This window comes from Pseudophryne corroboree, chromosome 8 (assembly GCF_028390025.1).
Source record: "Pseudophryne corroboree isolate aPseCor3 chromosome 8, aPseCor3.hap2, whole genome shotgun sequence".
Taxonomy (NCBI): Eukaryota; Metazoa; Chordata; class Amphibia; order Anura; family Myobatrachidae; genus Pseudophryne; species Pseudophryne corroboree.
Genome location: NC_086451.1, coordinates 5973351 through 6000587, shown reverse-complemented (window position 1 = coordinate 6000587; position 27237 = coordinate 5973351). Strand labels below are relative to the sequence as shown.

Here is a 27237-nt window from a genome sequence, read left to right as displayed (position 1 = left end):
CATATTACTCACATGTAAAGCGCACAATACCACTGTCTCTGCATATTACTCACATGTAAAGTGCACATTACCACTGTCTCTGCATATTACTCACATGTAAAGCGCACAATACCACTGTCTGCATATTACTCACATGTAAAGCGCACATTAGCACTGTCTCTGCATATTACTCACATGTAAAGCGCACATTAGCACTGTCTCTGCATATTACTCACATGTAAAGTGCACATTACCACTGTCTCTGCATATTACTCACATGTAAAGCGCACAATACCACTGTCTGCATATTACTCACATGTAAAGCGCACATTAGCACTGTCTCTGCATATTACTCACATGTAAAGCGCACATTAGCACTGTCTCTGCATATTACTCACATGTAAAGCGCACATTACCACTGTCTCTGCATATTACTCACATGTAAAGCGCACATTAGCACTGTCTCTGCATATTACTCACATGTAAAGCGCACATTACCTCTGTCTCTGCATATTACTCACATGTAAAGCGCACAATACCACTGTCTGCATATTACTCACATGTAAAGCGCACATTAGCACTGTCTCTGCATATTACTCACATGTAAAGCGCACATTACCACTGTCTCTGCATATTACTCACTTGTAAAGCGCACATTACCACTGTCTCTGCATATTACTCACATGTAAAGCGCACATTACCACTGTCTCTGCATATTACTCACATGTAAAGCGCACATTAGCACTGTCTCTGCATATTACTCACATGTAAAGCGCACATTACCACTGTCTCTGCATATTACTCACATGTAAAGCGTACATTGCCACTGTCTCTGCATATTACTCACATGTAAAGCGCACAATACCACTGTCTCTGCATATTACTCACATGTAAAGTGCACATTACCACTGTCTCTGCATATTACTCACATGTAAAGCGCACAATACCACTGTCTGCATATTACTCACATGTAAAGCGCACATTAGCACTGTCTCTGCATATTACTCACATGTAAAGCGCACATTAGCACTGTCTCTGCATATTACTCACATGTAAAGTGCACATTACCACTGTCTCTGCATATTACTCACATGTAAAGCGCACAATACCACTGTCTGCATATTACTCACATGTAAAGCGCACATTAGCACTGTCTCTGCATATTACTTACATGTAAAGCGCACATTAGCACTGTCTCTGCATATTACTCACATGTAAAGCGCACATTACCACTGTCTCTGCATATTACTCACATGTAAAGCGCACATTAGCACTGTCTCTGCATATTACTCACATGTAAAGCGCACATTACCTCTGTCTCTGCATATTACTCACATGTAAAGCGCACAATACCACTGTCTGCATATTACTCACATGTAAAGCGCACATTAGCACTGTCTCTGCATATTACTCACATGTAAAGCACACATTACCACTGTCTCTGCATATTACTCACTTGTAAAGCGCACATTAGCACTGTCTCTGCATATTACTCACATGTAAAGCGCACATTACCACTGTCTCTGCATATTACTCACATGTAAAGCGCACATTAGCACTGTCTCTGCATATTACTCACATGTAAAGCGCACATTACCACTGTCTCTGCATATTACTCACATGTAAAGCGCACAATACCACTGTCTGCATATTACTCACATGTAAAGCGCACATTAGCACTGTCTCTGCATATTACTCACATGTAAAGCGCACATTAGCACTGTCTCTGCATATTACTCACATGTAAAGCGCACATTACCACTGTCTCTGCATATTACTCACATGTAAAGCGCACATTAGCACTGTCTCTGCATATTACTCACATGTAAAGCGCACATTACCTCTGTCTCTGCATATTACTCACATGTAAAGCGCACAATACCACTGTCTGCATATTACTCACATGTAAAGCGCACATTAGCACTGTCTCTGCATATTACTCACATGTAAAGCGCACATTAGCACTGTCTCTGCATATTACTCACATGTAAAGCGCACATTAGCACTGTCTCTGCATATTACTCACATGTAAAGCGCACATTACCTCTGTCTCTGCATATTACTCACATGTAAAGCGCACAATACCACTGTCTGCATATTACTCACATGTAAAGCGCACATTAGCACTGTCTCTGCATATTACTCACTTGTAAAGCGCACATTAGCACTGTCTCTGCATATTACTCACATGTAAAGCGCACATTACCACTGTCTCTGCATATTACTCACATGTAAAGCGCACATTAGCACTGTCTCTGCATATTACTCACATGTAAAGCGCACATTACCACTGTCTCTGCATATTACTCACATGTAAAGCGTACATTGCCACTGTCTCTGCATATTACTCACATGTAAAGCGCACAATACCACTGTCTCTGCATATTACTCACATGTAAAGTGCACATTACCACTGTCTCTGCATATTACTCACATGTGAAGCGCACAATACCACTGTCTGCATATTACTCACATGTAAAGCGCACATTAGCACTGTCTCTGCATATTACTCACATGTAAAGCGCACATTAGCACTGTCTCTGCATATTACTCACATGTAAAGTGCACATTACCACTGTCTCTGCATATTACTCACATGTAAAGCGCACAATACCACTGTCTGCATATTACTCACATGTAAAGCGCACATTAGCACTGTCTATGCATATTACTTACATGTAAAGCGCACATTAGCACTGTCTCTGCATATTACTCACATGTAAAGCGCACATTACCACTGTCTCTGCATATTACTCACATGTAAAGCGCACATTAGCACTGTCTCTGCATATTACTCACATGTAAAGCGCACATTACCTCTGTCTCTGCATATTACTCACATGTAAAGCGCACAATACCACTGTCTGCATATTACTCACATGTAAAGCGCACATTAGCACTGTCTCTGCATATTACTCACATGTAAAGCGCACATTACCTCTGTCTCTGCATATTACTCACATGTAAAGCGCACAATACCACTGTCTCTGCATATTACTCACATGTAAAGCGCACATTAGCACTGTCTGCATATTACTCACATGTAAAGCGCACATTAGCACTGTCTCTGCATATTACTTACATGTAAAGCGCACATTACCACTGTCTCTGCATATTACTCACATGTAAAGCGCACAATACCACTGTCTGCATATTACTCACATGTAAAGCGCACATTAGCACTGTCTCTGTATATTACTTACATGTAAAGCGCACATTAGCACTGTCTCTGCATATTACTCACATGTAAAGCGCACATTACCACTGTCTCTGCATATTACTCACATGTAAAGCGCACATTAGCACTGTCTCTGCATATTACTCACATGTAAAGCGCACATTACCTCTGTCTCTGCATATTACTCACATGTAAAGCGCACAATACCACTGTCTGCATATTACTCACATGTAAAGCGCACATTAGCACTGTCTCTGCATATTACTCACATGTAAAGCGCACATTACCTCTGTCTCTGCATATTACTCACATGTAAAGCGCACAATACCACTGTCTGCATATTACTCACATGTAAAGCGCACATTAGCACTGTCTCTGCATATTACTCACATGTAAAGCACACATTACCACTGTCTCTGCATATTACTCACTTGTAAAGCGCACATTAGCACTGTCTCTGCATATTACTCACATGTAAAGCGCACATTACCACTGTCTCTGCATATTACTCACATGTAAAGCGCACATTAGCACTGTCTCTGCATATTACTCACATGTAAAGCGCACATTACCACTGTCTCTGCATATTACTCACATGTAAAGCGTACATTGCCACTGTCTCTGCATATTACTCACATGTAAAGCGCACATTGCCAGTGTCTCTGCATATTACTCACATGTATAACGCACATTGCCAGTGTCTCTGCAAATTACTCACATGTAAAGCGCACATTGCCAGTGTCTCTGCATTTTACTCACATGTATAACGCACATTGCCAGTGTCTCTGCATATTACTCACATGTAAAGCGCACATTGCCAGTGTCTCAGCATATTACTCACATGTAAAGCGCACATTGCCAGTGTCTCTGCATATTACTCACATGTGAAGCGCACATTACCAGTGTCTCTGCATATTACTCACATGTATAACGCACATTGCCAGTGTCTCTGCATATTACTCACATGTAAAGCGCACATTACCAGTGTCTCTGCATATTACTCACATGTATAACGCACATTGCCAGTGTCTCTGCATATTACTCACATGTAAAGCGTACATTACCAGTGTCTCTGCATATTACTCACATGTATAACGTACATTGCCAGTGTCTCGTTCTGGAGATCGGAGTGTGATTGACAGGAAGTGGGTGTTTCTGGGCGGAAACTGGCCGTTTTATGGGAGTGTTTGAAAAAACGCTACCGTTTCTGGGAAAAACGCGGGAGTGGCTGGAGAAACGGAGGAGTTTCTGGGCGAACGCTGGGTGTGTTTGTGACGTCAAACCAGGAACGACAAGCACTGAACTGATCGCACTGGAAGAGTAAGTCTCGAGCTACTCAGAAACTGCACAGAGAAGTCTTTTCGCAATATTGCGAATCTTTCGTCCGCAATTTTGATAAGCTTAGATTCACTCCCAGTAGGCGGCGGCTTAGCGTGTGCAAAGCTGCTAAAAGCAGCTTGCGAGCGAACAACTCGGAATGAGGGCCCTTGCCACTGTCTCTGCATATTACTCACATGTAAAGCGCACAATACCACTGTCTCTGCATATTACTCACATGTATAACGCACATTGCCACTGTCTCTGCATATTACTCACATGTATAACGCACATTGCCACTGTCTCTGCATATTACTCACATGTATAATGCACATTGCCACTGTCTCTGCATATTACTCACATGTATAACGCACATTGCCACTGTCTCTGCATATTACTCACATGTAAAGCGCACATTACCACTGTCTCTGCATATTACTCACATGTATAACGCACATTGCCACTGTCTCTGCATATTACTCACATATAAAGCGCACATTACCAGTGTCTCTGCATATTACTCACATGTATAACGCACATTGCCACTGTCTCTGCATATTACTCACATATAAAGCGCACATTAGCACTGTCTCTGCATATTACTCCCATGTATAACGCACATTGCCACTGTCTCTACATATTACTCACATATAAAGCGCACATTGCCACTGTCTCTGCATATTACTCACATGTAAAGCGCACAATACCACTGTCTCTGCATATTACTCACATGTAAAGCGCACATTGCCACTGTCTCTGCATATTACTCACATGTAAAGCGCACAATACCACTGTCTCTGCATATTACTAACATGTAAAGCGCACATTGCCACTGTCTCTGCGTATTACTCACATGTAAAGCGCACATTACCACTGTCTCTGCATATTACTCACATGTAACGTGTACATTACCACTGTCTCTGCATATTACTCACATGTAAAGCGTACATTGCCACTGTCTCTGCATATTACTCACATGTAAAGCGCACATTAGCACTGTCTCTGCATATTATTACTCACATGTAAAGCGCACATTACCACTGTCTCTGCATATTACTCACATGTAAAGCGCACAATACCACTGTCTGCATATTACTCACATGTAAAGCGCACATTAGCACTGTCTCTGTATATTACTCACATGTAAAGCGCACATTAGCACTGTCTCTGCATATTACTCACATGTAAAGCGCACATTACCACTGTCTGCATATTACTCACATGTAAAGCGCACATTAGCACTGTCTCTGCATATTACTCACATGTAAAGCGTACATTGCCACTGTCTCTGCATATTACTCACATGTAAAGCGCACATTACCACTGTCTCTGCATATTACTCACATGTAACGTGTACATTACCACTGTCTCTGCATATTACTCACATGTAACGTGTACATTACCACTGTCTCTGCATATTACTCACATGTAAAGCGCACATTGCCACTGTCTCTGCATATTACTCACATGTAAAGCGCACAATACCACTGTCTCTGCATATTACTCACATGTAAAGCGCACATTGCCACTGTCTCTGCGTATTACTCACATGTAAAGCGTACATTACCACTGTCTCTGCATATTACTCACATGTAACGTGTACATTACCACTGTCTCTGCATATTACTCACATGTAAAGCGTACATTGCCACTGTCTCTGCATATTACTCACATGTAAAGCGCACAATACCACTGTCTCTGCATATTACTCACATGTAAAGCGCACATTAGCACTGTCTCTGCATATTACTCACATGTAAAGCGCACATTAGCACTGTCTCTGCATATTACTCACATGTAAAGCGCACATTACCACTGTCTCTGCATATTACTCACATGTAAAGCGCACATTACCACTGTCTCTGCATATTACTCACATGTAATGCGCACATTAGCACTGTCTCTGCATATTACTCACATGTAAAGCGCACATTACCACTGTCTCTGCATATTACTCACATGTAAAGCGCACAATACCACTGTCTGCATATTACTCACATGTAAAGCGCACATTAGCACTGTCTCTGCATATTACTCACATGTAAAGCGCACATTAGCACTGTCTCTGCATATTACTCACATGTAAAGCGCACATTACCACTGTCTCTGCATATTACTCACATGTAAAGCGCACATTACCACTGTCTCTGCATATTACTCACATGTAAAGCGCACATTAGCACTGTCTCTGCATATTACTCACATGTAAAGCGCACATTACCTCTGTCTCTGCATATTACTCACATGTAAAGCGCACAATACCACTGTCTGCATATTACTCACATGTAAAGCGCACATTAGCACTGTCTCTGCATATTACTCGCATGTAAAGCGCACATTAGCACTGTCTCTGCATATTACTCACATGTAAAGTGCACATTACCACTGTCTCTGCATATTACTCACATGTAAAGCGTACATTGCCACTGTCTCTGCATATTACTCACATGTAAAGCGCACATTACCACTGTCTCTGCATATTACTCACATGTAAAGCGCACATTACCACTGTCTCTGCATATTACTCACATGTAACGTGTACATTATCACTGTCTCTGCATATTACTCACATGTAAAGCGTACATTGCCACTGTCTCTGCATATTACTCACATGTAAAGCGCACATGACCACTATCTCTGCATATTACTCACATGTAAAGCGCACATTAGCACTGTCTCTGCATATTACTCACATGTAAAGCGCACATTAGCACTGTCTCTGCATATTACTCACATGTAAAGCGCACATTAGCACTGTCTCTGCATATTACTCACATGTAAAGCGCACATTACCACTGTCTCTGCATATTACTCACATGTAAAGCGCACAATACCACTGTCTCTGCATATTACTCACATGTAAAGCGCACAATACCACTGTCTGCATATTACTCACATGTAAAGCGCACAATACCACTGTCTCTGCATATTACTCACATGTAAAGCGCACATTAGCACTGTCTCTGCATATTACTCACATGTAAAGCGCACATTAGCACTGTCTCTGCATATTACTCACATGTAAAGCGCACATTACCACTGTCTCTGCATATTACTCACATGTAAAGCGCACATTAGCACTGTCTCTGCATATTACTCACATGTAAAGCGCACATTACCTCTGTCTCTGCATATTACTCACATGTAAAGCGCACATTACCTCTGTCTCTGCATATTACTCACATGTAAAGCGTACATTGCGACTGTCTCTGCATATTACTCACATGTAAAGCGCATATTACCACTGTCTCTGCATATTACTTACATGTAAAGCGCATATTACCACAGTCTCTGCATATTACTCACATGTAAAGCGCACATTACCACTGTCTCTGCATATTACTCACATGTAAAGCGCACAATACCAATGCGTACTCTAAAATTACGCCTTTTAGTCATTCACTTGTTATAATGTGGGAAGTAATGGCACAGTTCTTGCACCCTCACTGTCTACCACTGGGGGGCAGCAGTGGGCTGTGTCTCGGTATAAGGAAGGGATGTGACTGCTTAATGCTATGGATGTGTTACAGTGTTGCTGGGTCAGCAGAGATGGAAGACACCCCCAGGCTCCCCGCGTATTTATCGGGGGGAAGCAGAAAGTCACTGGGGGTTATGTAACAGCTGAAGGGTCTGAGAAATATTTTATTTGTACGTTTTTACACTATATTTAATTCATGTAAAATTACTTTGGGCTTCATTGTTTGAGCGTAAACGCAATTGCGTGTCTCTAGGCAACGGATTGACGCTGCTGCCCAGCAGTAAGACGCCCGCCGGAGATATCGCAGACTTATTCGCAATTCTGTACACATTCGTCTCCTATATGCAAAAAGGAGGAACAGCGTGTGTAAGGGCAGATCTGTGGCCACACAGGAGCCATGTTTTTCCACATATGAGCTTGAAACGGCCATGGCGCGTCTGCATTTTCCCAACTCCACCCCCCCCCCCAATAAACACCCATTTCACTTCATGTCAGGACCCAGCTATTAGCAAAGCGACGCCACTTCAAAGTTGAAACCCTGGCCGGAGTACTTGAGGGTGGATCTACTGAGCAGCGAGGATTAAGAACGGCAGTACATAGTGTCTTACAGCATGCCGAGACTGGGTGCTTCCTGCAAGCCGCTGCTTAGTACATCTGCCCCTTAGCCCTTACACAAGCTGTAGAAACCCCTCATCGCCACCAGTGTGCATCCCGCTGCCCTCCCTCATATAGTGACCTACAAGCCTGTGCCAGCCTGATTACCGAGGTCAGAGATGCATGCTGGGAAACGTCTGGACTGCTCCTGTAATTAACCGTACATTTTCTCTTAGCGCTTGCGCTTGTTGTGTTTGCATGTGAAGAAATAAGATGATTGGACACCTCGATCCACTTAGTTCCTCTACTGAGAAGTAAAAAATTGGGATCACGCAGTCACTGTTGGAGCATTAGGGATCAGGGATTTACTGTCAGAGTAGTAGGGATCAGAGATCTTGTGTCGCCAGAGAGCCATTACAATTGGCGAGCCAGCCAGGCTTTCCCACAGCACCGCTGTCACTTTGTATATCTCTATCATTAGGTCACTGGCCGCCCTCCCACTGCTCCGTCAGACAGAACAGGTCATCACTGATATTAAACAGTCTAGGCTGCTGGGAGAAAGTGCGGAGCGTTCTGTGGAGATGCGCTCACGCCACTTACTGCTCAGCACAATCCTGGTTCCTGATTAATGAAAGACGCTTCTTTTCCTCCAGCTAGAACGCTAGTCCTGAATACAGCTGCTCTGGGCACATTGCAGACTAGAGGCGACATCTCAGAGATAGCCTCTCAGGGGGTCATTTATGGGATTCTGCTACACATATTGGTCATTGTGTTCGTCCAACGTGTGTCCTCATTGGGGGTTAGGAGGCAGGAACCCACCCAGAGGGTCCTAATTTACTGGAAATGTCACCACTCAGTGCTGCACAATATATAGCTGATGGAAAGAAGTAGAGATCAGATGTTTGCGATTGGGCGGATGAGAGCAGGAAATAGGAGGGTGTTTGGTTTAGGCATGATGGAAAGAGCTAGGATGGGTTTGAGCTGAGGGTCCCAGATATTTCAGGAATATAGCTTGTTGAGCACATAATCCAGCTCCGTTATTTCCGGACACAGTGGCTGCAGTCACAGTGGCTAGGGACTTTAGCTTGCACATTCCAAGGTTGCGATTGCGCAGGAAGAAATCGTGTTGTGCGCAGATGACTTCCTGCTCAGTAACACCAATTCCGAGTGGCATGCGAGCTCGCACTGGCTTTATTTCTGCAGAGCGCACATGTGCTGCAAAACGCGCATCTCTGGGCTCTTCCGTCAGGCGTATTTCTCAGTGGTTTCTCTGTCCGCCAAATTAGCGTTACTATGTGGTGGCTGGGCTGCAGTCAGGAGTATGCACGTAAAGAACCGTATGGCGGGCGTATAGTCGTGGCGGTTATGGCGGTGACGGCTGCAGTAGTATACACGGGGCTGAGGTCGGTTCCTCCGCAGAGATCGGCAGGACTGGGGCAGATACATCAGACATCCGTTTGCGGCCAGCGTACAAGACATAGACTCGGGCTCTTAAAACTGGAACTCGGACATCAAGTTGTGTTATTTTGTGGGACCTTTATCAAGGCCAATTGTGGCCCAGATTTATCAAGCCTTGGAGAGTGATACTAACCGCCATTTGTCAAACACCGCCTGTAACCTGACAGTTAGTGGCTCATTGGCTGGTATTTTATCACTCTCCAAGGCTTGATAAATCTGAACCTGTGTTTTGGGCTTAGTGTCTTACAGTTGCCTTTTACAATGAAACCGGGAATGTTACTGATCAGCGTGTTCCCTGCGGCGCGCTGAGCGATCTGCAGGCTGGATGGGATTTACGGGTCACTGCTGGATGTGTAGCCAGCTGTAGCTCCGGCCATGGTGGACAATTAGCCCTGTGTGGCGGCAGTGCATTGTGTGATGTGTGTCTGCCGGCAGATCCAGCCTCAGTGTAAACAGTCTGAGAGCAGAGAACGTACTGCAAATACAAGACGCGCGTCCATTCCTATTTCTGAGACAGAAACCCAATATTAGAGAAGAGAAGCGAGCTCAGGAATGAGACGGTCTGAGGACGTCAGGTCTCCCAGAAGCCGCACACAGGGAGCTTTGTCTGCTCCCACAATAACAGATGTGGTCCTCCCCGTACGTGTGCCAGAGTCGGTGTGGTAATCCCGTCCTTTCCTCCGCTCAGTGCGTACAAATTGCCAATTCAGCGCTGGCAGGAAGCATCTGAGAGGTAGGGGGGAGAAATAGACAGGTTTGGACCACCGTGACGCAGGAGGGCCTGAGGACTCCGCAGCCTCCGGAATGATCCAGCTGCTTCCCCCAGGGAGCCTTCTTCTGGCAGATGAGATGATGTCTTGTTTTATGTGTCATTTATGTGTATTCAGTGAAGTCGGGCGTTGCTGCGGGGTAGTTACAGAAAAGAGGGCTCATTCATCCTGGGTACGGGAGCTGGGCACCAAGCGTTCTGTCTGTCGAGGCAGAGGTGACGATCTGTTGGCCAGCAGAGCTGACAATCATCTACGTCGTGTAGCCATTCATTTTCTGCACAGCAATCTGCAGAGTCCTGTGTATATATGGAGAAACCGAATATACAGCTGATCCGATGTGTGTATACTCGCAGCCCACTATCTCCCTCTTATCTATTAATGGATTTAACCTGGTTTTAGAAATGACTCGGTATAAACCAACCTGTTCCATTATTGCATTAGCATAACCCGGATCTCACCGCTGGGACGAGGCGATAATGGCCCTCATTCCGAGTTGTTCGCTCGCAAGCTGCTTTTAGCAGCTTTGCACATGCTAAGCCGCCGCCTACTGGGAGTGAATCTTAGCTTAGCAAAATTGCGAACGAAAGATTCTCAAAATTGCGAATAGAAATTTCTTAGCAGTTTCTGAGTAGCTCCAGACTTACTCTGCCACTGCGATCAGTTCAGTCAGTTTCGTTCCTGGTTTGACGTCACAAACACACCCAGCGTTCGCCCAGACACTCCTCCGTTTCTCCAGCCACTCCCGCGTTTTTCCCAGAAACGGCAGCGTTTTTTCACACACTCCCATAAAACGGCCAGTTTCCGCCCAGAAACACCCACTTCCTGTCAATCACACAACGATCACCAGAACGAACAAAAAACCTCGTAATGCCGTGAGTAAAATACCAAACTTCTTAGCAAATTTACTTGGGGCAGTCGCAGTGCGAACATTGCGCATGCGCAGTTTGCGGAAAATCGCTGCGATGCGATGAAAAAGAACGAGCGAACAACTCGGAATGAGGGCCAAAGGACGTTTATTTCTGCTTTAAATACAAATCAGGGATATTTTACTGTTTAGTTTTATTTGGGGTGCCTGTAGCAAAGTACAGCAATAGGCACAACTCGTGTAGGGCACAGCAGCCGTTGCTATCCAGCATTTATAGGTGAGAATGGCGCATCCTGCGCACTCATTACGCCAATAAACGTCCAGCTTAGCAGTCATTTGTCTTTCTCTCGTCTCCTATTTACATTATTGATTTATCAGATGCTCGGTGAGAGGCGTGGAGGTGACGGGACCGGTACAGGACTAAGGACACACGTCCACGCAGAACGCATCTCAGCTGTCAGATAGGCCCTGACTACCATTAAGGTGTATTACCCCCTCAGATTGGGGGGAGGCAAGAGGACCAATTAGATGTTCTGCAAATCATTACAGAGGGCGGGAAATAAATAAAGAACAGTTATATTAGGTTTGTTGCGGCCCAGACTCGCTTATACTGATCCCGCTGGCTAAGAGAATGCACTCCCATATGTGACCACCAGGGGCCGCTGCAGATTTAAACGTTACCAATATTAGTTTGCATGCCACGTTAGGGCAGGATGCATACAGACATTACAATGTGCGGCGTCTATCGGAAGCTGTTAGCTACTTGTATTGTGTTTTATAACCATGGCAGGGAGCAGGAATGATGGAGTAGTACGCTATTACAGCACATCCATTTTATTAAGTTTGCCAAGTGCCATCTTTGTTGATGAAATATAATCTTTAACCCCTGACCTTTCTATTGAGAGGTTGCGGCTGTCTCTTGCGGTCTCTGTCTTAATGATTTACTGCAAAGCCATTTTATTGCATTCTCCTACAGAGAGAGCGCTCCATCTGGAAAGGTCGCACTTATCTCCGGCAGCTGATACAATAAAAGACAATTGGATTTGGCCATTATTTTGTGTAAATAAGTATTCTGGTTTGTTGTATCCAATGTTCAGTGTTACGGGTAAAGTACAATGAGCTAACGCAGACGCGCTCCGTGCGTCACAATACTGGCTGCGGAATACTGACAGTCAAAATATCAACAAATCCCAACAGGTGAGTATTATAGTTGGGCACTGGGGGGCGCTAGGGTTAGACTGCGAGAGGGGTGCGTTACAGTACTCACAAAAAATTGGGACTTTGTCTGGATTCCACTCTCAAAATTGTGACCGTTGGGATATCGTGGCTACTGTGTACACGGGATTAATGGCAGATCATGCATGCAGCTCGTGTTTGTACGCAGTGGATGATGGTCACGCAATGAAGCGATTATCGTCAGAGTGCGCATGTGTTGCGATCGCAATGCAGGCTTGTCACTTCTGCTTTCATGGAGTGTATATGCAGCTGTGATCATGTATGCAGAGAAACATGGCGCCAACGTCACTATTGCCGCATCCAGTCTGCGTCGCCATAGGGCTACCCTAGCAGTCGGTGTTCTCCTTCATTGTGTATAGGCTGTGAATGTGTGCGCAATTGTGAATGAGTTGCGATGGCTCCGGTGGCGTGTCTTTCATTCTTGGACGGCGGTATCACTGGCTGACATTAACAGCTCCGTAACACAGAGACTCGCAATTACATCTGCGTACAAACAGACGTCAGAGGTCACCACATAATTACTGCAACCTAGTTCCCCGTGGTGACACTCTGTGTGCTGGAAAGATGCGATCATCAGGTGAATGAAGGCAGTCACCTAACGAGACAACATTTTGGGGGGCATCTGAAACACTCAAGTAATGACCTCGTGATAATTAGTCTCACCGTTGCACCCTGCACTGGATGCCCAGGGGATGAATCGTAATCACACCCTTCCGCATTGGCTGACAGTTTGAGTATTTCAGTTAACCCGAACATGACCTGCACGCTTCCTGCCTGGCACTGTGATGGTGTCAGTAATAGGCTGTGAGCATGCCCTGCGCATTTCCTGCCTGGCACTGTGATGGTGTCAGTAATAGGCTGTGAGCATGCCCTGCGCATTTCCTGCCTGGCACTGTGATGGTGTAATAGGCTGTGAGCATGCCCTGCTCATTTCCTGCCTAGCACTGTGATGGTGTCAGTAATAGGCTGTGAGCATGCCCTGCACGCTTCCTGCCTGGCACTGTGATGGTGTCAATAATAGGTTGTGAGCATGCCCTGCACGCTTCCTGCCTGGCACTGTGATGGTGTCAGTAATAGGCTGAGCATGCCCTGTGCGCTTCCTGCCTGGCACTGTAATGGTGTAATAGGCTGTGAGCATGCCCTTTGTGCTTTCTGCCTGGCACTGTGATGGTGTCAGTAATAGGCTGTGAGCATGTCCTGTGCGCTTCCTGCCTGGCACTGTGATGGTGTAAATAGGCTGTGAGCATGCCCTGTGCGCTTCCTGCCTGGCACTGTGATGGTGTAATAGGCTGTGAGCATGCCCTGTGCGCTTCCTGCCTGGCACTGTGATGGTGTCAGTAATAGGCTGTGAGCATGTCCTGTGCGCTTCCTGCCTGGCACTGTGATGGTGCAATAGGCTGTGAGCATGCCCTGTGCGCTTCCTGCCTGGCACTGTGATGGTGTAATAGGCTGTGAGCATGTCCTGCACGCTTCCTGCCTGGCACTGTGATGGTGTCAGTAATAGGTTGTGAGCATGTCCTGCACGCTTCCTACCTGGCACTGTGATGGTATCAGTAATAGGCTGTGAGCATGTCCTGTGGGCTTCCTGTCTGGCACTGTGATGGTGTAATAGACTGTGAGCATGCCCTGTGCGCTTCCTGCCTGGCACTGTGATGGTGTAATAGGCTGTGAGCATGTCCTGCACGCTTCCTGCCTGGCACTGGGATGGTGTAATAGGCTGTGAGCATGTCCTGCACGGTTCCTGCCTGGCACTGTGATGGTGTAATAGGCTGTGAGCATGCCCTGCACGCTTCCTACCTGGCACTGTGATGGTGTAATAGGCTGAGCATGCCCTGCGCACTTCCTGCCTGGTACTGTGATGGTGTCAGTAGTAGGCTGTGAGCATGCCCTGCATGATTCCTGCTTGGCACTGTGATGGTGTAATAGGCTGTGAGCATGCCCGTCGTGCTTCCTGCTGGTACTGTTATGGTGTCAGTAATAGGCTGTGAGCATGCCCTGCATGCTTCCTGCTTGGCACTGATGGTGTAATAGGCTGTGAGCATGCCCTGTGCGCTTCCTGCCTGGCACTGTGCTGGTGTAATAGGATGTGAGCATGTCCTGCACGCTTCCTGTCTGGCACTGTGATGGTGTAATAGGCTGTGAGCATGCCCTGCGTGCTTCCTGCCTGGCACTGTGATGGTGTAATAGGCTGTGAGCATACCCTGCGCGCTTCCTGCCTGGCACTGTGATGGTGGCAGTAATAGGCTGTGAGCATGCCCTGCGCGCTTCCTGCTGGCACTGTGATGGTGTCTGTAATAGGCTGTGAGCATGTCCTGCGCACTTCCTGCCTGGAACTGTGATGGTGTCAGTAATAGACTGTGAGCATGTCCTGCGTGCTTCCTGCCGGGCACTGTGATGGTGTCAATAATAGACTGTGAGCTTGTCCTGCGCACTTCCTGCCTGGTACTGTGATTGTGTCAGTAATAGGCTGTGAGCATGCCCTGCATGCTTCCTGCTTGGCACTGTGATGGTGTAATAGGCTGTGAGCATGCCCTGTGCACTTCCTGCCTGGCACTGTGCTGGTGTAATAGGATGTGAGCATGTCCTGCACGCTTCCTGTCTGGCACTGTGATGGTGTAATAGGCTGTGAGCATACCCTGCGCGCTTCCTGCCTGGCACTGTGATGGTGGCAGTAATAGGCTGTGAGCATGCCTGTGCGCTTCCTGCCTGGCACTGTGATGGTGTAATAGGCTGTGACTATGTCCTGCACGCTTCCTGCCTGGCACTGTGATGGTGTAATAGGCTGTGAGCATGTCCTGCAAGCTTCCTGCCTGGCACTGTGCTGGTTTAATAGGCTGTGAGCATGCCCTGCGCACTTCCTGTCTGGTACTGTGATGGTGTCAGTAATAGGCTGTGAGCATGCCCTGTGCGCTTCCTGCCTGGCACTGTGATGGTGTAATAGGTTGTGAGCATGTCCTGCACGCTTCCTGCCTGGCACTGTGATGGTGTAATAGGCTGTGAGCATGTCCTGCACGCTTCCTGCCTGGCACTGTGATGGTGTAATAGGCTGTGAGCATGCCCTGTGCGCTTCCTGCCTGGCACTGTGATGGTGTAAAAGGCTGAACATGCCCTGCACACTTCCTGCCTGGTACTGTGATGGTGTCAGCAATAGGCTGTGAGCATGCCCTGTGTGCTTCCTCCTTGGCACTGTGATGGTGTAATAGGCTGTGAGCATGCCCTGCGTGCTTCCTGCTGGTACTGTGATGGTGTCAGTAATAGGCTGTGAGCATGCCCTGCGTGCTTCCTCCTTGGCACTGTGATGGTGTAATAGGCTGTGAGCATGCCCTGCGTGCTTCCTGCTGGTACTGTGATGGTGTCAGTAATAGGCTGTGCACATGTCCTGCACGCTTCCTGCCTGGTACTGTGATTGTGTCAGTAATAGGCTGTGAGCATGCCCTGCATGCTTCCTGCTTGGCACTGTGATGGTGTAATAGGCTGTGAGCATGCCCTGTGCACTTCCTGCCTGGCACTGTGCTGGTGTAATAGGATGTGAGCATGTCCTGCACGCTTCCTGTCTGGCACTGTGATGGTGTAATAGGCTGTGAGCATACCCTGCGCGCTTCCTGCCTGGCACTGTGATGGTGGCAGTAATAGGCTGTGAGCATGCCCTGCGCGCTTCCTGCTGGCACTGTGATGGTGTCTGTAATAGGCTGTGAGCATGTCCTGCGCACTTCCTGCCTGGAACTGTGATGGTGTCAGTAATAGACTGTGAGCATGTCCTGCATGCTTCCTGCCGGGCACTGTGATGGTGTCAATAATAGACTGTGAGCATGTCCTGCGCACTTCCTGCCTGGTACTGTGATGGTGTAATAGACTGTGAGCATGCCCTGTGCGCTTCCTGCCTGGCACTGTGATGGTGTAATAGGCTGTGACTATGTCCTGCACGCTTCCTGCCTGGCACTGTGATGGTGTAATAGGCTGTGAGCATGTCCTGCAAGCTTCCTGCCTGGCACTGTGATGGTGTAATAGGCTGTGAGCATGCCCTGCGCACTTCCTGTCTGGTACTGTGATGGTGTCAGTAATAGGCTGTGAGCATGCCCTGTGCGCTTCCTGCCTGGCACTGTGATGGTGTAATAGGTTGTGAGCATGTCCTGCACGCTTCCTGCCTGGCACTGTGATGGTGTAATAGGCTGTGAGCATGCCCTGTGCGCTTCCTGCCTGGCACTGTGATGGTGTAATAGGCTGAACATGCCCTGCACACTTCCTGCCTGGTACTGTGATGGTGTCAGCAATAGGCTATGAGCATGCCCTGCGTGCTTCCTCCTTGGAACTGTGATGGTGTAATAGGCTGTGAGCATGCCCTGCGTGCTTCCTGCTGGTACTGTGATGGTGTCAGTAATAGGCTGTGAGCATGCCCTGCGTGCTTCCTCCTTTGCACTGTGATGGTGTAATAGGCTGTGAGCATGCCCTGCGTGCTTTCTGCTGGTACTGTGATGGTGTCAGTAATAGGCTGTGCACATGTCCTGCACGCTTTCTGCCTGGTACTGTGATTGTGTCAGTAATAGGCTGTGAGCATGCCCTGCATGCTTCCTGCTTGGCACTGTGATGGTGTAATAGGCTGTGAGCATGCCCTGTGCACTTCCTGCCTGGCACTGTGCTGGTGTAATAGGATGTGAGCATGTCCTGCACGCTTCCTGTCTGGCACTGTGATGGTGTAATAGGCTGTGAGCATACCCTGCGCGCTTCCTGCCTGGCACTGTGATGGTGGCAGTAATAGGCTGAGCATGCCCTGCACGCTTCCTGTCTGGCACTATGATGGTGTAATAGGCTGTGAGCATGCCCTGCGCGCTTCCTGCTGGCACTGTGATGGTGTCAGTAATAGGCTGTGAGCATGCCCTGCGCGCTTCCTGCTGGCACTGTGAGGGTGTCAGTATTAGGCTGTGAGCATGTCCTGCGCACTTCCTGCCTGGAACTGTGATGGTGTCAGTAATAGACTGTGAGCATGTCCTGCGTGCTTCCTGCCTGGTACTGTGATGGTGTAATAGACTGTGAGCATGCCCTGTGCGCTTCCTGCCTGGCACTGTGATGGTGTAATATGCTGTGAGCATGCCCTGCGTGCTTCCTGCTTTTACTGTGTTGGTGTCAGTGATAGGCTGTGAGCATGTCCTGCACGCTTCCTGCCTGGTACTGTGATGGTGTCAGTAATAGGCTGTGAGCATGCCCTGCATGCTTCCTGCTTGGCACTGTGATGGTGTAATAGGCTGTGAGCATGTCCTGCACGCTTCCTGTCTGGCACTGTGATGGTGTAATAGGCTGTGAGCATGCCCTGCGTGCTTCCTGCCTGGCACTGTGATGGTGTAATAGGCTGTGAGCATACCCTGCGTGCTTCCTGCCTGGCACTGTGATGTTGGCAGTAATAGGCTGAGCATGCCCTGCACGCTTCCTGTCTGGCACTGTGATGGTGTAATAGGCTGTGAGCATGCCCTGCGCGCTTCCTGCTGGCACTGTGATGGTGTCAGTAATAGGCTGTGAGCATGCCCTGCGCGCTTCCTGCTGGCACTGTGATGGTGTCAGTAATAGGCTGTGAGCATGTCCTGCGCACTTCCTGCCTGGAACTGTGATGGTGTCTAATAGACTGTGAGCATGTCCTGCGTGCTTCCTGCCGGGCACTGTGATGGTGTCAATAATAGACTGTGAGCATGTTCTGCGCACTTCCTGCCTGGTACTGTGATGGTGTAATAGACTGTAAGCATGCCTTATGCGCTTCCTGCCTGGCACTGTGATGGTGTAATAGGCTGTGACCATGCCCTGTGCGCTTCCTGCCTGGCACTGTGATGGTGTAATAGGCTGTGAGCATGTTCTGCACGCTTCCTGCCTGGCACTGGGATGGTGTAATAGGCTGAGCATTCCCTGCGCAATTCCTGCCTGGTACTGTGATGGTATCAGTAATAGGCTGTGAGCATGCCCTGCGTGCTTCCTACTTGGCACTGTGATGGTGTAATAGGCTGTGAGCATGCCCTGTGCGCTTCCTGCCTGGCACTGTGATTGTGTAATAGGCTGTGAGCATGTCCTGCTCGCTTCCTGCCTGGCACTGTGATGGTGTAATAGGCTGTGAGCATGTCCTGCACGCTTCCTGTCTGGCACTGTAATTGTGTAATAGGCTGTGAGCATACCCTGTGCGCTTCCTGCCTGGCACTGTGATGGTGTAATAGGCTGTGAGCATGCCCTGCACGCTTCCTACCTGGCACTGTGATGGTGTAATAGGCTGTGAGCATGCCCTGTGCGCTTCCTGCCTGGCACTGTGATGGTGTAATAGGCTGTGAGCATGCCCTGTGCGCTTCCTGCCTGGCACTGTGATGGTGTAATAGGCTGTGAGCATGTCCTGCACGCTTCCTGCCTGGCACTGTGATGGTGTAATAGGCTGTGAGCATACCCTGTGCGCTTCCTTCCTGGCACTATGATGGTGTAATAGGCTGTGAGCATGCCCTGCACGCTTCCTACCTGGCACTGTGATGGTGTAATAGGCTGAGCATGCCCTGCGCACTTCCTGCCTGGTAATGTGATGGTGTCAGTAATAGGCTGTGAGCATGCCCTGCGTGCTTCCTGCTTGGCACTGTGATGGTGTAATAGGCTGTGAGCATGCCCTGCATGCTTCCTGATGGTACTGTGATGGTGTCAGTAATAGGCTGTGAGCATGCCCTGCATGCTTCCTGCTGGCACTGTGATGGTGTCAGTAATAGGCTGTGAGCATGTCCTGCACGCTTCCTGCCTGGTACTGTGATGGTGTCAGTAATAGGCTGTGAACATGCCCTGCGTGCTTCTTGCTTGGCACTGTGATGGTGTAATAGGCTGTGAGCATGCCCTGTGCGCTTCCTGCCTGGCACTGTGCTGGTGTAATAGGATGTGAGCATGCCCTGCACGCTTCCTACCTGGCACTGTGATGGTGTAATAGGCTGAGCATGCCCTGCGCACTTCCTGCCTGGTACTGTGATGGTGTCAGTAATAGGCTGTGAGTATGCCCTGCGCGTTTCCTGCCTGGTACTGTATTGGTGTCAGTAATAGGCTGTGAGTATGCCCTGCGCACTTCCTGCCTGGCACTGTGATGGTGTCAGTAATAGGCTGAGCATGCCCTGTGCGTTTCCTGCCTGGTACTGTGATGGTGTTATATGGTGTCATCTTCTTACCACCGGCCCCGGGTTTCGTGCTATGTTCCTTTATAGAGCCGGGGTGCGAGTCCTTCCGAGCAGCATCAGTGTTTCTCCTTTGCATGAGACAATCTGGTAGAAATGAGAAAAGGGCCGAGATCCAGGATCATTAATCAGAGCGATCATGGATGTGATTGATACTTGGTTAGAATTCTGCACATCTGCATAATATAGATTAAAGGATGGGATATTAATCTCCTTAATCTGCAAATCAGATACACTAGAGACAGGCTTCCGGGCACAGAGCAATCAGATGTGTAATGACTGGCAGATATAGAATAATACATTCATCTCTCACAGAATAGGGGCCGAATTCAGATCTGATCGCAGCAGCAAATTTGTTAGCTAATGAGCAAAACCATGGGGGGGGTCATTCCGACCTGAGCGCACGCTAGGTTTTTTCGCTGCAATCAGGCCAGAACTGCGTATGCACCGCAATGCGCAGGCGCGTCGCACGGGTACAAAGCGGATCGTTGCTGTGCGATGGGTTTTACGAAGAATCCATTCGCGCAGCCAATCGCAAGGAGATTGACAGGAAGAAGGTGTTTGTGGGTGTCAACTGACCGTTTTCTGGGAGTGGTTGGAAAAACGCAGGCGTGTCGAAGCGTTTGCAGGGCGGGTGTGTGACGTCAATTCCGGGCCCGGACAGGCTGATGTGATCGCAGCGGCTGAGTAAGTCCTGGGCTACTCAGAAACTGCACAAAACTTTTTTGTACTTCTCGGCTGCACAAGCGATCGCACACTTGCAAAGCAAAAATACACTCCCCCGTGGGCGGCGACTATCTGATCGCAGCGCTGCAAAAAACCCTAGCGAGCGAACAGGTCTGAATTAGGCCCCATGTGCACTGCAGGTGGGGCAGATGTAACGTGCAGAGAGAGTTAGATTTGGGTGGGTTATATTGTTTCTGTGCAGGGTAAATACTGGCTGCTTTATTTTTAAACTGCAATTTAGATTTCAGTTTGAACACACCCCACCCAAATCTAACTCTCTCTGCACGTTACATCTGCCCCACCTGCACTGCACATGGTTTTGCCCATTAGCTAACAAATTTGCTGCTGCGATCAGATCTGAATTAGGCCCTAAGGGGATCATTCCAAGTTGATCGCTCGCTAGCAGTTTTTAGCAGCCGTGCAAACGCTATGCTGCCGCCCACTGGGAGTGTATTTTAGCTTAGCAGTAGTGCGAACGAAAGGATCGCAGAGCGGCTACAAAGTGTTTTTGTGCAGTTTTAGAGTAGCTCCAGACCTACTCAGCGCTTGCGATCACTTCAGACTGTTCATTTCCTGTTTTGACATCACAAGCCCGCCCAGCGTTCGCCCAGCCACGCCTGCGTTTTCCCTGGCACGCTTGCGTTTTTCCGAACACTCCCTAAAAACGGTCAGTTGCCACCCAGAAACGCCCACTTCCTACTAATCACACTGCGGCCACCAGTGCGATTGAAATGCTTCGGTAAACCCTGTGTAAAACTACATCGTTCGTTGTGCTCGTATGACGTGCGTGTGCATTGCGCCACATACGCATGCGCAGAACAGCCGTTTTTTGCCTGATCGCTGCGAACAAATGCAGCTAGCGATCAACTCGGAATGACCCCCCTAAGTCCAGAAAGAACAGACAGTGTATGTGTGTCACATTGCTGGGCCACTGGTGGTACTCCTGCAGCTGGCAGTGGCCCTGTTACGTATTATGGTGGTATGACTCTTCTCTCCCAGTGATAATGGTTTCTGTCTGTATAGTTGTATGTATGTGTAATAGTTGTATGTATAGACGGCTTTCACTACCTGCATGGAAATATAGATGACGGAGCAGATACACAGCAAAATATTTTAGGACAAAATTATAATTTTTGTGAAAATCGGAGATACGTATATGGCTCAACCTACAAATGTATTGTTCTGAATTTGTTTGGTCACTCTGAATAAATAAAGAGTTATATATAATATATATATTTTAGAACACGATTGTTATATGATGTCAGTGCACGCCATGTTCCTGCGACATAACCTGCGTCCCTATTAATAATCTTTTCCGGTATCTTAGGTGGTTAATGGAGAGACGGTCGAATGACAGCCGGTACTGTGGTCATCACCGGTGGAATTTTAGCGACTGTTATACTTCTGTGTATTATTGCGGTCCTCTGCTACTGCAGGCTACAGGTAAGGTGTCACATGGTGTCGGCTCAGATCCGCTGATTGGCCTGCGTGATTGTAGCTATGGATACAATAATAATAAATACATGCTGTAAGGTTCAGCTTGCGGGTATGCCCACAGAGAGAACGGCATTACATCGTTCATGTCTTACACACGGATGGATCATAGAATGAGGGACTTTACTATCTAATGTTTATTGAAATGCTTAGAAAATGTGCTAATTAATCTGAAATGAGCTGCAGTAATATAGTCCCTATTGCAGGATCCAAACCTACTCTGTAAGGAAACAATAGTCTATAAAGGGGTCGCTTTGTTATTGGTTTATACATGCACCCCTACAACCTATACTAAATCTCACCTCCGTGCTCTTCTGCAATGTGTTTATATCATCAGGCAAGTTATTTAATAGGTTGTTTCTTGCCCTACTGGATATGACAGAGGAACCGATCTGGGAATAAAGCTTATCCCAGGGGCAGGGCAACGTGTGGCACTCCAGCTGCTGTAGAACTACAAATCCCAGCATGCCCTGACAGGTTTAGCATGCCCTAACAGCAAAACTGTGGCAGGGCATGCTGGGATGTGTAGTTCCACAGAAGCTAGCATGCCGCACGTTGCCCACCCCCTGGCTTATCCAAAGAGCAGGTCACTGGGGGGTTGTAGCATGTTCCAATAAAGAGGAACTGTACTTGGATTTTGTAAAGGCTTTGGTGAAGAGCACAGAGCGCACATGGATGGGAAGTTAAAGCAATAGATGAAGGAATGGGCGCGCTAAGGTTATCTGAAGGTGCAATCCGCTCTCCAGTGTAACGTGTCCGCTCAGTTTGCTGCCTTTGTCTGACTAGATTGTCCTCTTAGTGACGCTGCTGATTGTACTGTGTGTCGCCCCCTCAGTATTACTGCTGCAAGAAGGAGGACTCGGAAGAGGATGAGGAAGAGCCCGATTTCGCCGTCCATTCCCGATTCCCGCCGGTACATTGCAACCGAAATGTAGTGTTGGCCAATGGCCCTTCCATCTACGCTTCCCCCTACAACAAAAAGCACCCGCCCTACCGGAGCGTGTGTCACGGCTGCTCCCACAATGAGCCGCCAGCTTTCCTCCTGCAGCCGCCGGACGAGATCCGAAATGGTGGCGAGCGCATCACCTACAAGACGATCAGCCAGGAAGAGATCGAACTCCCGGTCAACCTGAGCAGTTTGCAGGTGCTGAATCCCAACCGCCTGTCCGCAATGAGGGAGGCCTTTTCCCGCAGCCGCAGTATTAGTACGGATGTGTGAGGGCAAGGATGCGCCGGCAATGCTCAGTACCACTTCTTTTGTCATCTCGTTTGGGGTGGGGTGGGGGGGGGATGAATCCGCTCTTCCTGCAGAGAATACACCGAAATCTTTTCTTGAAAATGAAATCCAGAAGCTTCTGTCTCCCAGTCTATGGTGGTATTGTGCAAAACCCACTAAAGCACAGTACAACTCTCCCCCCCCAAAGGCTTATTCAGCCCGTCGCACCACTTCCTCCCAGTGCTGTATGAGCTTTTCAATTAATGGCAACGTGTTGTTTTTAAAACTATGAATGTACTTATACATTATGTACCGGATATAAATATATATAATGTGTCACTTTAATGTCAAGCAAAAAAACAATAAGAAAACAAAACAGACGGATACATTAGGGTCTTTGTGTGGGGGCGGATGGATAAGTTATCTTTTTATTTTATTTATAAACCTGTACCTGTCGGAATCCTAAGTATCGTATTGACAGCATTCACGTTTTTACGTATGCAAATAGTATTAATGCAACTTTGTAATCTAAACAAATGTTTGTCTGGTCTGAACGCAGTTACCGGGACAGGAATGGGGGTCGGACATTTATGCAAAGGGAAAAGAGAGAGCTCTCACGTTTATTCTTTTGTAACGGACTAGGCCACAATGTCAGGGAGAATATGGCAGATCCGGGTTACGCTGTGGTGGATAACCAATCAGACGAGAATTTCCTTAGTGTCCTCCCGGTCCAAAGGAAAGTTCTAACTGTAACTCTTGCTACAGTATATATATAGATTTATACACTGGGATGTTTTTATATAATACAGGGGGAACTGTTTATCTTCCGAAGTGGAAATATATATATAATAATACATTCCACGCCATAATGTCGTATTAAGTTAATCAGAAAACGTGAAAATGGTGGGATATTTTTTATAACTATGTATGGTGAGATTATGGGACATATGGGGTTAAATCCACATTCATTTAAAAAATGTTATCTATTAAATTGCCCGAGACAAAAAACCCGCCCAAGAACGAAAAAACCTCAGCTGCTGAAGAACAGCATGAGATGCGCTGCGGCATGTTATAACGCCAGAGGGAGCGCTGCGGCATCTTCACAGCTCCGACCTTTGCTGGACATCCGTGTGATGATATCACCAGGCTCATTGTTGCAGTAATTGTCTTTTTGCAATATTCATTTGTTTGGATTGCTTTAATGTTTTTGTTAAGAATGAATATTATTTTATTTATATTCGCTGAAACATCGGAATTTTTTAGAATGTACATTGGCACCGCCTCCATTCTCCTTCGGTTACACCCTAATTCCTGCTCCGGTTACACCCTAATTCCCGTACTGGCTCCTTCCATCTCTGGTTACACCCTAATTCCCGCACTGGCTCCTTCCATCTCCAGTTACACCCTAATTCCCGTACTGGCTCCTTCCATCTCTGGTTACACCCTAATTCCCGCACTGGCTCCTTCCATCTCCAGTTACACCCTAATTCCCGCACTCAATACTTCCATCTCCGGTTACACCCTAATTCCCGCACTGGCTCCTTCCATCTCCAGTTACACCCTAATTCCTGCACTCAATACTTCCATCTCCGATTACACCCTAATTCCCGCACTGGCTCCTTCCATCTCTGGTTACACCCTAATTCCCTCGCTGGCTCCTTCCATCTCCGGTTACACCCTAATTCCCTCGCTGGCTCCTTCCATCTCCGGTTACACCCTAATTCCCTCGCTGGCTCCTTCCATCTCCGGTTACACCCTAATTCCCTCGCTGGCTCCTTCCATCTCCGGTTACACCCAAATTCCCGCGCTGGCTCCTTCCATCTCCAGTTACACCCTAATTCACACGCTGGCTTCTTTCATCTCCGGTTACACCCAAATTCCCGCGCTGGCTCCTTCCATCTCCAGTTACACCCTAATTCACACGCTGGCTTCTTTCATCTCCGGTTACACCCTAATTCCCTCACTGGCTCCTTCCATCTCCGGTTACACCCAAATTCCCGCTCTGGCTCCTTCCATCTCCGGTTACACCCTAATTCCCGCGCTGGCTCCTTCCATCTCCGGTTACACCCTAATTCCCTCACTGGCCCCTTCCATCTCCGGTTACACCCTAATTCACATGCTGGCTTCTTTCATCTCCGGATACACCCTATTTCCCGCTTAGGCAACTTCCGGCTCCGATCACACCCTAATTCCCACGCAGGCTCCTTTCTCTGGTTACACCCTAATTCCCACACCGGCCCCTTCCATCTCCAGTTATACCCCAATTCCTGCAGCAGCTCTGTCCATCTCTGGTTAGACCCTAATTCCTACGCTGGCTCCTTCCACTTCCGGTTACACCCTAATTCCGGTACTCTTAACTGCCATGTCACAGGCTTCGTTTGAAAAACGACAGTTATGAGCTGATTGGCTGGTACTTTATCTCCATCCAAGGCTTCGTAAATAGACCCCTTTATCCCATGGCAGCTCCGTCCATCTCCAGTTACACCCTAAATCCCGCGTCGGCTCCTACCATCACCGTGTAGACCTGAATTCCCGTGCCGACTCCTTCAATCTCCGGTTACACCCTAAATCCCACGTCGGCTCCTACCTTCCCCGTTTAGACCTGAATTCCCGCGTCGGCTCCTACCACTACCGTTTAGACCTGAATTCCCGCGCGTGCTCCTACCATTACCGTTTAGACCTAAATTCCCGCATCGGCTCCTACCATCACCGTTTAGACCTGAATTCCCGCGTCTGCTCCTACCATCACCGTTTAGACCTGAATTCCCACGTTGGCTCCTACCATCACTGTTTAGACCTGAATTCCCGTGTCTGTTCCTACCATCACCGTTTAGACCTGAATTCCCGCGTCGGCTCCTACCATCAACGTTTAGACCTGAATTTCCACGTTGGCTCCTACCATCAACGTTTAGACCTGAATTCCCGTGTCTGTTCCTACCATCACCTTTTAGACCTGAATTCCCGCGTCGGCTCCTACCATCACCGTTTAGACCTGAATTTCCACGTTGGCTCCTACCATCACCGTTTAGACCTGAATTCCCGCGTCTGCTCCTACCTTCCCCGTTTAGACCTGAATTTCCACGTTGGCTCCTACCATCACCGTTTAGACCTGAATTCCCACGTCGGCTCCTACCATCACCGTTTAGACCTGAATTCCCACGTCGGCTCCTACCATTACCGTTTAGACCTGAATTCCCGCGTCGGCTCCTACCATCAACGTTTAGACCTGAATTGCCACGTTGGCTCCTACCATCAACGTTTAGACCTGAATTCCTGCGTCTGCTCCTACCATCACTGTTTAGACCTGAATTCCCGTGTCTGTTCCTACCATCACCGTTTAGACCTGAATTCCCGCGTCGGCTCCTACCATCACTGTTTAGACCTGAATTCCCGCGTCGGCTCCTACCATCACTGTTTAGACCTGAATTCCCGTGTCTGTTCCTACCATCAACGTTTAGACCTGAATTTCCACGTTGGCTCCTACCATCAACGTTTAGACCTGAATTCCCGCGTCTGCTCCTACCATCTCCGTTTAGACCTGAATTCCCACGTCGGCTCCTACCATTACCGTTTAGACCTGAATTCCCGCATCGGCTCCTACCATCACCGTTTAGACCTGAATTCCCACGTCGGCTCCTACCATCACTGTTTAGACCTGAATTCTCGTGTCTGTTCCTACCATCACCGTTTAGACCTGAATTCCCGCGTCGGCTCCTACCATCAACGTTTAGACCTGAATTGCCACGTTGGCTCCTAC

The 27237-nt window shown here is 47.9% G+C and overlaps 1 protein-coding gene across 4 annotated transcripts in view; it reads left to right on the top strand.

Annotated features, from left to right (window-relative positions):
* Positions 1–24800, top strand: part of FAM163B (family with sequence similarity 163 member B) — a 173578-nt gene extending 148778 nt beyond the window's left edge. For all 4 annotated transcript variants that reach the window (XM_063935839.1, XM_063935838.1, XM_063935841.1 and 1 more), the window contains 2 exons: positions 22098–22213; positions 23100–24800. In XM_063935839.1, the coding sequence (XP_063791909.1) occupies positions 22121–22213; positions 23100–23483 (477 nt within the window). In that variant the 5' untranslated portion in view covers positions 22098–22120 and the 3' untranslated portion in view covers positions 23484–24800. The remainder of the gene's footprint in view (positions 1–22097; positions 22214–23099) is intronic.
* The last annotated feature ends 2437 nt before the right edge of the window (positions 24801–27237 follow it).